Here is a 14,657-nt window from a genome sequence, read left to right on the forward strand (position 1 = left end):
TTGCATTTTAATTTTCACCAGTATGGAGTTTTGTAAAAATGTTTGAGAAACAATTATAATGATTTTCAAAATGCGAATTTTATTATCTATGCCAATGGAAATAGGAATGACCACTATATTTGTGTTCAGAATTGTATTAGTGAGGTGAAACCTACTGTGTACTGTATATATTCAAGATGTTCTGTTTTAAATTTAGAATTTGGCTTGAATTCAACTCCCATATTAAGGGGGAAAAGGAAAGATTAAAAAATAAGAACAAAGTTACGAAAATGGCTTCTTAAAACTATGCCAGCTTTCACAAAGATTTGGTGCCCTCCCAAACTATAGGATTAACATACTCTTTCTACTTGCTTACACAACTATATATATGTATGTGTATATATAAATTCCTAAATCTATTCCGAAAGAAATGCAAATCTTTCTATATTTACCACAGTAAGCAAATTGAGAATACAACATATTCTTCCAGAAGATGTTATCTGCCAAGCGTATGTATTTGCCAGGTTTCTGACAGTTTTGTCATGGAGACATTGCAAGTCTAATTACAACAATAGAAGGCATCTTCTGGAATGAACTAAATACCAAGGGTCCCAGAGCATTCAGCCTTTGGAAAATAAAAAAAGTTTGTTCTTTTTGTAAAGGCAATTATGTAAGAATCAAGGACAGGAAATTTCTAACTACAGTGCAGTAAATTGGCCTTGATTTTCATATAGCAAAAACTATTCCTGATAACTAGCGCAGGCAGTTCAGCTTCCCGGTTTAAAACAAAAAAACAGCACCCTTTGAGAGGGTGTTACTAAACTTTTAGGGAAACAGTTTGAAAGAGTAAACAAGCTAAGGAGCTGTTTTCAAAATATTCCTTCCAGTTGTGTGTGTATTCTATGTAAGCTGTACACTCAGAATCTCAAATGTATTGTCTAACACATTTGCTATTGACGTGCACAGAAATATGCCTTTTCTGTTCTTTCCATTTTGCTAGTGTGGTCACTTGGCGCATCATGTTATTACCAAAATGAGGAGTGGGTTTATTAATAGGATTAGTGGGAGCTAGTGTAAATGTAATATAAATGTGAAGGCAGATTTCCAGTTACCTCAGTTCAGTATCCTGTATCTATTTAGTACTGTTATCTTATTTTTAGAGGAAAAGCACAATTTCTAAAATGACAGAAATTACTTGGAAACCAAACTTTTTTAGATCATTGAATCATAAAATGCAATGATTCAAAATGATTTTATCTACTTCAGTCTCTTGCCCAATGCAGGAATCCAATACTAGAAGCCCTTTTTTCTTAATCCCCAATATGTTAACTGTGTTTCATCTAGATGTTGTAGGAGTTTTTTTAAGGAAGAGATTATCTTTTTTTCTTCAGCAAAGCATCTGTAACTCAAAAGTTTGTAATTTGGTTTTAACAAGTTTACTCTTACTAGATGATTTAATTGGCACTTTGAATATAATTGATTATACAGTGACATCCTACTTTAACAGACTAATTGGAAGAAGGATTGTTTATTAAAGAAAATCCATTGAATCTAAGAGTAGGACATTGTAAATATGTAGTCATTTGTGTGATGACCTAAATTATAGAAATGGCACAAATTACATCATTTGTGTGATTTACACATAATATGCAAATGATGTGACTTGCATCATATACATCACACAGGTGGCATAAATCACTGTCCAAATTTGGTCTGCTGTATACAAAAATTCATTCTATCAAACTCCAGTAAAATCAGCTTTTGCTATATTTTAGTGTTTGGAGTTTTAAAAAATGGTATGTTCTCTGAGTTAACATTACATCTATTCTTCCTTTGTAGGAATCAGAGAACAGCATCTCTTCCCTGTGATGGACAGACAAAAGAAATGTCTCAGGCTCCAGTGCTTATTTCCTGTGCTGACCAGTGAAGCTCTACCCTTTTGTAAAACATTGTGCTTTGCCTAATATTCTAGCCTTGTCTTTACCAATGGATGGTAGTCAGTCCGTATGATGGAGGATCTCATAGACTGAAAATGAGTGGTTCATGTTCAGTGTGGCACAGATTTCACTTGTAGCTTGGGCCAGGTCCCTTTAGCTTGAGCCTAAAATGTACTATCAGAGTGATGTTATTTCTCTGTTATGGAACAGAAATGAAATATCCTGGAGCTTTGCTTTCTAGTGAACGTTTTTAAAGTGGTAAATTCACAGTTACATGGAGAAGGCAAACTTTACTGTAGCTCACACAGCACCTGTTCTGTCAAAAGTAGTTCATGTGAAGTCTAGCTACTTTAAACAAAAGTACAGAGAGAGAGAAAGAAAAAGAAAGAAAGAAAGAGAAAGAAAGAAAGAAAGAAAGAAAGAAAGAAAGAAAGAAAGAGAAAGCTGATACACTGCACTAGTTACTAGATAATCTTAGTCCTTTTTACATGAACATTTAAGTTCTCGGATGGTTTATATAATAGGTTATGCCTACATTTATATTTAAGAGTGAATTTAAGAACCTGTTTGTAGACTCCAAGAACGCATGGGAGGTGTACCATTGTTTGAGGTCTATGTGCGGCCATACGGCCAAGAAGTTCTGCACTTTTCTGAATTTGCCACCAGGGTGATAGAATTTTTGGCAAAATAAATATCGACAGGCTTTATTGTGCTTTTTTAAAAAAAATTAAGCATAGATTAATGAAGATTTACATTTAAAGCAAAGGTCCGGCATACCTATAAGAACAATGCTTACGGATTACTGGTTTGAATTTCAAGCCTTGAAAATTTCATTTATTTTTGGACAGAAATCCAGAATGAGTAAGTTTAAAGCAGTGGAATGGAGAAAATACTATTAATATATTGTTCAGAAGTGACCTTAGTACTACTTCACTCTTTTGGGGAAAATTCTTTTCCATTGACATATACACTGATGAATATATTTTACATTTTATGGACACTGGAATTGTCATAAATACTATGCACAGTCTGAATTGGCTTCATCAGTTTATGAAGTGCCAGTGGTAGTTTGGGATGGCAAAGTGCTGAGTATAATATATAAGTAGAAGATGATTGAGGAATAATGTTACAGAATTTAGGCCATCAAGCAGACTATTTTTCAATTTGTGTTATCTTTAGTCTGTGTTGCATCCTTTTCCCATCTCTACATCTCTTGCCAGAGCAGGTTCTAGCATTTATATAATTAAAACTTTATGTTATTTCTTAATTACTTTACATATGCCAGTTTCCTGTTGTTCAACACAACATGCAGCATCATCTATACAAATTCTTTTTAAAAAGACACCCTAAATCGGCTGCATGATATAAAATAATTGGTAGGTGGTATTTTAATTTTCGTCCAAGGCCCCAACTACAGTAATTTTCTGTAACATCAAACAGGGAAATTTGGCACCTGTGCACACAGTTTTCCATCTAGGGCTGCACAAATGGAAGTCTCCTTCCACATGTATACAGGCCCTGACTGGATCAGGGCAACAATACTCCTAGCAGCAACATTTTATTTTTCATCAGAATTTGACAGGAAATTTACACATTAATGCAGGGTACTTCTTACAGCACAAGAAATTTCCCTATTTTGATTTGCATCATAGCACAAAGATTTAACCAAATGCTATTGATCAGACCCCAGCAATAATTTTCTATGAGTCTTGTCTCTGGTGGAATTTTGTGGTAGTGTTTAGTTCAGTGATACTCTTTTATATTATCTCTCTATGAGCATTTACACAGTTATCAGGCCTCCTTCATTTGTATGTGACAAAATTATTAGAGAATATGGGGTTTTATTGGTTTTGTTTTGTTTTTGTAATTGGATTTAACAGCCATACGAAAAGTGACTCTTAAAACTTGCTTGGCTTAGCCTTTTATTCTAATCAGTGCATGTCTTTTCAGGGTCTGAATCAGAAACAACAAGCAGATCATATACTTTGTAATAATTGATGATAACAAAAATTGTCACTTCGGCCTATGTAAAAAAAATCAAAACTCATTCAAAGTTATAGATATTGAAGAAATAAGAGAATAAAAAACACAGTTTCAACAGACATGAGAAAATAAAAACTTGTTAGAAAATTCAGGTAGAAGAAACTTCCACATGCTGCTGTAACATGTGGAGCTATTTTAATAGTTCAATTTTGTTAATATTTTCTAAATTATTTTAACAAAATAGAATGCTGCCATCTGCCATACTGTTGAGCATATATTGTGGTAGCTAAAGGAATATATGACCATGTACTAGCTATGGCTCAAATATGTTAGTAGCTGAAATCCAAATATCCTATGGTGCAGCCTCTTCATCTTTACCAGTGGTACTAACATACACATTCTATTGAATCCATTAGAATAGCTGCATTTTGCAAAAGTACATCATTCTGTATTCCATTTTAAATTTCAATATTGTTCCTAAAATATTTCTTTGTATGAATGGTACCTTTATAAAGTATGCGGAAAATTAGCTTTTTCTAAGTAAATTAATATCTTGATTACCTTTCTTTCCAAAACTTCATTGACTATCCCTTAGACAAGGGATTGAATATGGGTCAATTTACTGAATATGAGTGTTTTCTGATGCTAATAAACTTTTCTGTAGATATGCTTAATTTTTAAGCGATTAGGCACCAAGAGTAGCAGAAATCCTGCAAAACTTTATAGTTCATGAGGAGCACAACCCACTTGGGAGATTCTCTGCAGAATCCTCATTGGAATGTAGGTATTGCCCAGCTTCCATTCATTCCAATGGAGGTTCTGCAGGAGAATAGCCAGATAAATTGTGCCCTGTGGTTTGTTTCTTTTGTTGTTGAATGACGTCTTAATTTTAGAGACTTGCTGAATTTATTAGAATGGGGATCCCTGATTTCAGAAAGAAAGAACATTTGTTAGCACAAAAAATGTGAAACCAACAATGTATTGTTAAATTACTTTATTTTTATTGATTTGTGTGTGTTTTAAGAAATTTCATTTCTGTGATACGTATTTTCATATACCAGCAATCTCACTATCAAACTTATGTCCATGAATTCATTTTGAGCAAGAAATGTTGCACCTTAACTATTTCAAAAAACCAAAATATTATGTTCTCTACTGCTTATTCCAGTATGTTGTATTATAGTTTATCAAATCCGTTCTAATTTAGCAAAGTTATCAGTATTTATGCATTTAACAATATCCTCTAGGTCTGAACCTGTATATGTCTTTTTTCTTTTACAAACAAAATTTAAATAAGATAAACATCATATTCTACTCCTCTGTGGTCTCTTTCTGAAGATGAGATATTTTCTAAATATAAAATTTAGCACTGCCCAATTTTCTTTATGGTAGTTTATTTATTTAGTGATTTTTGAGTTCACATACTTCTGAGATATACACATAGTATCTGATATTGCAAGCATAGATTCAGCTGGGAGGACACTGTAATGTCATTTTCATGTAATTGTGTTAGTACTGTATTAGAGGGTGGGATGGGAAATGAGTTCTGCAAAGTATTTAATATGTGCATTAGATTTTGATTCTCCTGTTAGGGTGTTTTCCAGATTCAAGACCAAAACTAATGTAAAATCTTGTGGAGCTTATATCATGCTGTTGTACTTATGACAGTATTTTTCTCTGGATTGTACTGTGATACCAGAAATAGGATATATTTATTTACAAAGATATAGTGTGCTTTTTACTAATACAATATCTGAAAGTTACAAGCAAAGGAGTTCTTTTTTTTTCCTCACCTGCAATTCAATCTGTATCATACAAAGCAAACTAAAATATTGTGAATTTCACTATTTTTTCCTAGATAACCTCTGTTGCATAAATGTAGCTGCTAATCACTTATCATTTGTGGACTCTACATATTCACTTGCAAACTCAGAAGAGTTGTATAGTGTGATATCACAAAGATAACATAGATGGGATGAGTGACATCTAATATATAAAAAGAGATGTACCCCTGAGGAACATTTCAGTCAGCTTTTAAAATGCATATACAGTCATTGCAACTTTATCTCCATATACAGACATGCAAGAGTATTAGTTCTCATAGTGCTCCCAGTAGGGGAAGTAACAATATTTATTGAATTTATATATAAGAAAGGATGGGAATATCTGCATTCCTTCTACAATATCTGGTTTCAAGATGAGGCCAGAAGTGCACACAACATTCACATTGATAGGCTTGGAATAATCCATTTGCATGGTAACCATTACTGAAGATCTGGAGATATTGGCAGAGTGAGAATAAAAATATAGCTTGATGTCTGCAGTGAGGAACCGTGCAATAACTTACTTTTGCAGATAATACCCAAAAAACCTTGATTGTTCCCTGAATAATGACTGCAAAACTCAAAAATTGAGTTCTTGTAGACAATTATCACTTGATTCTCAGTGATACCTGTTTTTCAGTCATCAGTGGGATTGGAAACGCTCTAATCCTTAGTACAAAACTTGGAATGCTTTTTGTTTTCCAAGATTGATTCAGTGATTATATAAAATGTATGCTGAAAGAAACAGTTATGTGATGAGAGTTAATCAAAGCATAAGAAAAGGGCATTAACATCACATGATTTCACTGGGGGGGGATTGGCTTTTGTTTTTGAAGGAAAAATGTAGTAAAATTTATAATGATAATTGAGTTTGCCTTGTACCAATGTATATTTATGCCTCTCAGCTGCACTGTATTCTACAACTAATTCTGATGCTACCTCTATTAAAACTACTTCAGTTGATTTCATTTATTTTCACGATTCCTCATGAAGTCTTTTCAAGTTAGTAAATGGCTATTTGGATCACACGGAAATACAGCAGTTTTCAGCAATGTAAATCTTTTATGACCCACAATAATCCTCTCATTGTAATATCTATATGGCAGGTATCATAATTTTATATTATCATTAGCTTTTGGTTTACATTTTAAATCCAAAATGTAAACATATATACATACAAATATATTGCACAATACATTTATATTAGATCTTTCTCATAGAAAGTTCTGGACAGTTTTGTTTTTTACATACTACGCCTAAAATTTAAACACACAAAACAGACACATGCATTTTTTCACAAAAATATTTGTCATTGTACCATACAGTTTTCTTCTCATGGAAAACTAGGCCAGTTCATTGATACATAGAATTTTATACACATGAAATTAAATTAGGTTTTCTGATGTGCTGTGTCTACAATATATAAAATACATTCCATGAGAACTATTCTCCCATTCTCTTGTAAGTGATAATTCTAACGTAGTATAAAATAATAGGTGTTTTTTGTATTATTAAATTATAATATTCAATAATCCATTTTTTGAAAAGCGATATTTGTCACATACAAAAAATATTTCATACATGTACAATGTACCCAATGCTGAAATGTATTGTTTATCTCCCCATTTCTTTCTCAAGCATTTCTGCCCCTGATCTTGAGGCAGTAACTGAAATGCTTTGATTTAGTAATATAGATGATTAATTGCAACATAATATCCAGCTAAGTAGGTTATGATCTTTTGAATAAAAATATATAACCACAATAGTTCACAATGGACTGTCAACTATAGTGGTTATGTATTTGTCAGACATAAATTAATAGTTTTTCATCCTATTATTCCAAGGAATCGTTCTCCTGTGAATACCTAAATTGTGCTTTAGTATCAGGTAGCCTTTGCCAACTTACCTATCTTGGAAGGTCAGATCTTTCATTTCAAATATTGGTCGCAGGTCATTTTTTCCAAATAAAGATTTTAAATGTTCCATATGTGGAGCTATTTTACATTTTTATAATTCGCAGCTGCTTTTCTTTGTAAACTAAAACTGGGCATTATTTGTTTTATTAAAGAGTTGTACTACATAGTCTGTTTAAACTGCCTGTAGGTAATCTCTGCAGTCTAAAACATTTAAATCTTTTACTCTTGAGATTATTTAGAGACGTGTACATGCCCTATTTAAAATGTGAACAGTTGTATTTTTATAAAATATCAATGGTGTATAGCAGGTTTGTGAAAGGAGCTATCTGCAATTATGTGAGAAAGTCTAATCTTCCATAATGAATGGGTGTAATTTTTGCTTAATAGGATTATCAGTCTGCTGGATATATATCACATTTGCCATACCTTTCTGTTTGTTTGTCCTCTCAGTCTGTGTGCCTGAAAAGAATTCCAATAGATCCTTTTCCATACTTGGATTATTTATGTATGTATTTACTTAAAAAAAAAAGAGCTTTGATACAAAATGAAAAAATGCCTCAAATGTTCAATTGTGCTAAATCTTCATAGTTTTGTGTCATGCAGAAAAACTATAAATCTAACTCATATTTCATTTGATACATAGGTATATTAGAGAGAAATATTCTAGAGATTATAATTCATTAAATATTTTTAAAGCATATTCAAATATATTAGCATGTATCTTCAGAATATATTCAATTTATGACTCTTGAAGACAGTGTAATTAAAAGATTTTTCTTTTTATTCAAAGCATTTTAATTAAAAAACATTTTTTTCTGAAATCTACTCATGGATAAATCCTGTTTAACAGAAATTTTCAAACTTTCAGACCACAGAAAAAAAGTATTAGAAAAATTGTATTTTTTAAAGAAAGTGGAATGTTTGATCAAGAAGCAATGCAATGAGTTATTATAAACATAAACACCTTATTTAAATGTCAGCTGACAAGCCTTGCTTTTCCAACGCCTCTTAGAAAAATTGCTATGGATGCCTCTGGCCTTATTCAAATGAAATTCCTGTCCCTTCACTCTCTACCGAACCTCATGGCATTATCATGGAATCCTAGGTTTTGCCAAATGGAAGTTTCAAAATTCCTGGTATACAATTTATAGTTACATTGCTGCTTATGTATGGCACCAATTCATTCCTAAAAACTTTTTTTTCTTACTTCAGATACCCCATACTTAGAAAATATACATGAATATTTATTTATATTTCATATTTCTAAACTATCCATCACCCTCAAAGAGGGACCTGGATGGTATGCAGTAAATCATAAATATATAACAGTGTATTAAAAATTAAAATAGTAAACTTCAAATTTAAGTTAAAATGTTTTAAAATTATAATTTTTTTAAGTTATAAAAAAATGAGGTAAGAATAAGATAACCCTGTAAAAAGTTGGTTAACCAGAGCAAAGGGAGGGCTTTCATGGCACTAATGCCATGACTGTCCACTCCTTTGGGCTCCCTACACAAGGCTGCAGAGCCATGTTTTAACCCCTTTTTGCAAGGCTAGGAGTGCAGGTGCCTATCTCATTTCTGAGGGAAGAATATTCCTTAGTTTGGGGCGACCCCACCTGTCAAAATTCTTTAACTGATACACAATCTTCCCTGCCTGGCCAGGTGGGATGGACTGATGTAATGAGATGAAGCCCATTCCCTATATAGCCTGGCCCTATGCTGTGTCGGGCTTTGTAGATCAGAACTAAAACCTAAAACGACCCAGAAGCAAACTGGTACTCAATGCAGCTTGCAGAGCAAATGTGTTGCCTTTCTTTGGGCAACCAATGGTTGCACTTTGGACCAGCTGAAGTTTCTGGATAATTTTCAAGTGTACCCCCTTGTAGAGCTCATTGCAGTATTCCAAACGAGATGACCGAATGGAGAGCCTCTTTCCAGGAAAGGGTGCAAAACACTAATATTACAACTCTACAATTAATTTTACTGTATTTTCCCATCTGATCAGCATTCAGCCAAAAGCAATAGTATAAATCAGAAAGAAGAAAAAATCCTACTACTGCATTTCCAGAATTCACGTGTACTGCATTATCTCAGGAAATGACAATGATACAATAATTATGCTGCTAATGAAACGCGTCAGAACATGCTTTTCCAGCCTGGCAGCCTCCAGATGGATACTTTGGAATTGCCTCTAAAAATGTCCAGCCATCAACATCAAATTCTAACTTAGTTCTAGGACACAATGTTAAATAAAATATTTTGGAGCATTATTACTCTGCTTCTTTTGTAAGAATTCCTGCAGCAAATTGGATCTTATAGTGCCAAGGTTTTAGTTACCTCTATTACTAAATGTTATACCGGTAGTTTTTTTTAAAAAAAAATCTAGATTTATCAGGTGTTTTTTTTTTAAAAGCAATTCTTTTTGTACCAAGTAAACACATTAAGGTCAATAATAGATTTCATAGTAACTTGAAAAGGAATCAGTTGTTTGGAAATAAACGAGGAGACAAACTTGTTATGCAAGACATACTGTGCTAAGTGTGGGACACCCTTTCCTAGCATCCATGAGTTAAACTCTTAGTTTGGGTAACAGAGTGGAGACTACAAATTCTAACCTTTTGCTGTCTTCCAGTGTCCCGGTCAAATTAGGGAACAGACATACAGATTATTTGGATTTTGATCCAGATCAGTTTTTCTATGCTTATATTTTAGTAAAAGGTTGCTAGCTACATCTTTAAAATAACATATAATTTGGCTCTTTGTTTAGATGTGTGGGTGGGAAAGTGCAATGTACATTTACTCATCCACATAACTTGAAAAAGAAAAATACAGCTGGGTAAAGAAATATACAGAACTTTGGACCCAAGATAGTCACCAAAATCTGAACCAGAAAATGGGACCATATTTAGCATCAAAAGGGCTTTATATAAATTCTGTTCTGTTATGTTTTGGATATTTTCAGTTGCAGTGATGTGGGGGGGGGAAGAGAAGATACTTTCCTTAATATTTAATAATAATAATAACTGGAGAAGATAACAAAATAGAAAGACCTACAAATAGAAATAGAAAGACTGTGGCAAAGGCAAGCAAAGGTAGTACCAATAGTAATAGGCGCCTTGGGTGCAATCCCAAAACAACTGGAGCACCACTTGAACACCATTGGCATTGACAAATTCGCCATTAGTAAATTGCAAAAGGCGGCCTTACTAGGAACTGCTTCCATCCTGCGACAATATCTGTACTACCATCAAACATCCACATCTGCCTATCCCAGGTCCTTGGTAAGGACTCGATAGGTAGACAAAAATGCCAAATACAGTCTGAACATCTGGCTGACTGTGCGATATCATCATCATCATCATCATCATAAGTTGGAAGGTACTTTGGAGGTCATCTAGTCCAACCCCCTGCTCAGGCAGGAAACCCTATACCATTTCAGACAAATGGCTGTCCAGTCTCTTCTTAAAAACTTCCAGTGTTGGAGCATTCACCACTTCTGGAGGCAGGAAGTTTCTCCTTAGTTCCAGGTTGCTTCTCTCCTTGATTAGTTTCCATCCCATTGCTTCTTGTCCTGCCTTCAGGCGCTTTGGAGAATAGCTTGACTCCGTCTTCTTTGTGGCAGCCCCTGAGATATTGGAACACTGCTATCATGTCCCCCCTCGTCCTTCTCTTCATTAAACTAGACATACCCAATTCCAGCAACCGATCCTTATATGTTTTAGCCTCCAGTCCCCTAATCATCTTTGTTGCTCTTCTTTGTACTCTTTCTAGAGTCTCAACATCTTTTTTACATCGTGGTGACCAAAACTGGATGCAGTATTCCAAGTGTGGCCTTACCAAGGCATTGTAAAGTATTAATATTTCACGTGATCTTGATTCTATCCCTCTGTTTCTAATATGTAATTACTAATATGTAATACATTTTAAAATTATCCTGATGCAAGGAAAATTTACCCATCAAAACTATGAACATGCTGGCATTTATCATTAACAAGTGTTTCATTTTGACCTGAGTGTGTGTCTTTATAGCTAGTGAACTGATCTAGCATATGAGAACTGATATCAATAATTCTGTTCAATCTATTATGTGAAGGCAACAATTACTCTGTAAATCACTAGTGTGAAACCTGCAATACATTAGCATCAAATGCTTCTAAAAAACAGAACTTGTGTTAATGCTGAATCTGATTTCCTGCTCTTTAACACACATATTTATAAACAAATGCTACTATACTGTACTAAAATTAACTTATTGTTAGAATGTTAGATCATATTACAAAGTGGGAAACAAATATACATCCATGCAGATGAATAGAAAAATCAACACAATGCCTGCTTTAAACAAATTAAAAAGTATGTGATTCCTTCCATACTTGGTGCCAACTATGAGGAAAAGAAGGAAATATATATATTCTAAATCAATGATGGCAAACCTTTTGGGAAATGCTATTTGGAAAATGCTTAACTTGATTCTGTTGGCATGTCACTCCCACTCTGAACAAATGAGAAACAATTCTTTACATATTCTTTACATATTCATTTACTTTAAAATATATAGCTCAATTATGTGTGAAGCTATATATTATATAAATAAATATCAAATAATTTAAAAAATGAAATATGAGTAAAGCAAACTAATTTTTGGAGGGTTCACAGGCTGCAAGAGAGCACACCCCATTCTTGTGTAACCTCAAGAAATCATGCTTTTGAAAATAGTTATTGTGAGTATTGGTGAATGGTGGCATCACCAAAAACATTGTGGCATGTCACCTTTGACCCATATGTCATAGGTTCACCATCAATGTGCTGACTCCACTCATTTTCACACTACCATATAAAATGCCTAGTAATAAAAAGAGGAATGATGACAAAGACAGACATAAACTGTTGTCTTCATCTTTCCCAAACAAATCTTTACTTGCAAGACCTGCATATTCCACTAAATGAAGTGAGAGGTTAGAGAGCAAAGTATACTTTAGCAGATTACAGGTAGTCCTTGACTTACAACCACAAACTGAGCCCAGAATTTATGTTGCTGAGTGAGAAATTTTGCTCCATTTTACGACTATTCTTGCCACATTTGTTAAATGAATCACTGCAGTTGTTAAGTTAGTAACACGATTGTTAAGTGAATCTGGCTTCTCCATTGACTTTGCTTGTCAGAAGGTTGCAAAAGATGATTACATGACCCTGGAGCACTGCAGACATCATAAATATGAACCAGTTGTCAAGTATCCGAATGTAAATCACATCACCATGAAGATTCTGCAACGGTCATAAGTGTGAAGAATGGTCATAAGTCACTTTTTTCAATGCTTTTATAACTTTGAATGTTCACTAAATGAACTGTTGTAAGTTGAGGACTGCCTATACCTCTGTGATCTACAGGACAGAGTTTAGTCTCAAGGATTCTTGAATCAATATGTAATTGAAAAAATAATAATTACCATTTTTTTCTACTTCACAAAGTACATGCTAATGGTCCCCCCAAGTCAGTTTTGAATCTGAGCCCTTTTTCCTTTTAGAATTCCCTCTGCTTTTCTCTTTGTTACATAACTTTTAAAATTCTTCCTTAATCCAGCTTTTCTTTCTTTCCTTACCAGTTTGCTTAATAACTCTGAATTTACACCTAAGCCAAGAACAAGATCGGTTTGTGCAAGATTAGAGACCAGACAAATGCTTAATTTTGTATTGTTTCTCTAGAATCGATATTTAACTAATTGCCATAAAGGCTAAAAACATTGGGATATTAAAACACTTGGATTTTTAAAGTATTTTTCCTAGTCCAGATGAACTTGTTTCTATATTTGACACCAATTCGGGAAAAGTACATCACAATAATTTTAAAGCGTAAATTATTATCTTTATTATGATTTTGCATTAGCCAGACATAGAGCTTGTTGCCATCCATTTTATTATTTTAAAAAAAAAACACACTAAGAATTCACAATTTATAAGTGATTTGGCCAAAATACAGTTTGTTAAAAAATGAGCAACACTTGGGACATTTTTACTTATGCCAAAAATGATTTTTCTTTTGCCCTAGGACACAGGTCTGCAACCCGCGGCTCCGGTCAGCCCCAGGTGGCCAGCGTGGGTTCAAACCTATTGGCTGCCGCCTAGGGGCTAGACCACAGGTCTGCAACCCATGGCTCCAGAGCCGCATGCGGCTCTTTCAGCCGTCTCCTGCGGCTCCCAGTCCTCTGCCGTGCAGTCCAAAAAAAAAAAAGTGGGACTAAAAAAGTTCAACCAATCAATTCAAATATGCAGGGTAGGTGCATATCTCGCCTTGGCTCCACTCTTCAGTCAAACCCTGTTCTGCGCATGCGCGCATGTACACACATGCGCACACATTTTTTGCGGCTCCCAGTTTTTCCTTTTGTGAGGGAACCGGTTCCGAGTGGCTCTTTCACTGTTTCAGGTTGCTGACCCCTGCCCTAGGAATTCAATTTATGTTCTTCCATTTAAGGAGAAATGTTGATAAGACTGCACATTTTTATCTTCTGGCCCATTGATAGAGTAGCACACAGATGTCTTTGCAGTGGTGGGATTCAAATATGTGAACAAACGGTTCTCTGTGTGGATGCTGCTTCTGGAAGTCCATTCTGGGCCTGGGCAACAAAAAATTAGCTACCGGTTTTGCTAAAGTGGTGAGAACTGGCTGAATCCCACCACTGTGTCTATTATTACTCATTTATCTTTCTGATCCTTTCCATATTGAACACATCGTGGAGGAACAGAATTAAGCCAGCTAGCTTTGTCACCTCTTCATCCTATCACGATTCCATACATTTGCCTAAAAGCTGACTGAGATCATACATAAAATTAGGAGCCAGATTCAAGCAATGGCAATAGCAATAGCACTTAGACTTACATACCACTCAATAGTGCTTTACAGCACTGTCTGAACAGCTTACAAATGTCAGCCTATTGCCTCCAACAATCTAGGTCCTCATTTTAGTGACCTCAGAAGGACGGAAGGCTGAGTCAACATGGAGCCAGTCAAGATCAAATTCC

General features: G+C 34.5%; 1 protein-coding gene across 6 annotated transcripts in view; it reads left to right on the forward strand.

The window, feature by feature from the left end:
* The window catches only part of BBX (BBX high mobility group box domain containing), a 111,210-nt gene extending 104,983 nt beyond the window's left edge, over positions 1-6,227 (forward strand). For all 6 annotated transcript variants that reach the window (XM_081326697.1, XM_081326701.1, XM_081326699.1 and 3 more), the window contains one exon: positions 1,819-6,227. In XM_081326697.1, coding sequence (XP_081182823.1) covers positions 1,819-1,906 — 88 coding nt within the window. In that variant the 3' untranslated portion in view covers positions 1,907-6,227. The remainder of the gene's footprint in view (positions 1-1,818) is intronic.
* The last annotated feature ends 8,430 nt before the right edge of the window (positions 6,228-14,657 follow it).

This window comes from Vipera berus, assembly GCF_964194415.1.
Source record: "Vipera berus genome assembly, chromosome: 4".
In the NCBI taxonomy this organism is placed as follows: domain Eukaryota; kingdom Metazoa; phylum Chordata; class Lepidosauria; order Squamata; family Viperidae; genus Vipera; species Vipera berus.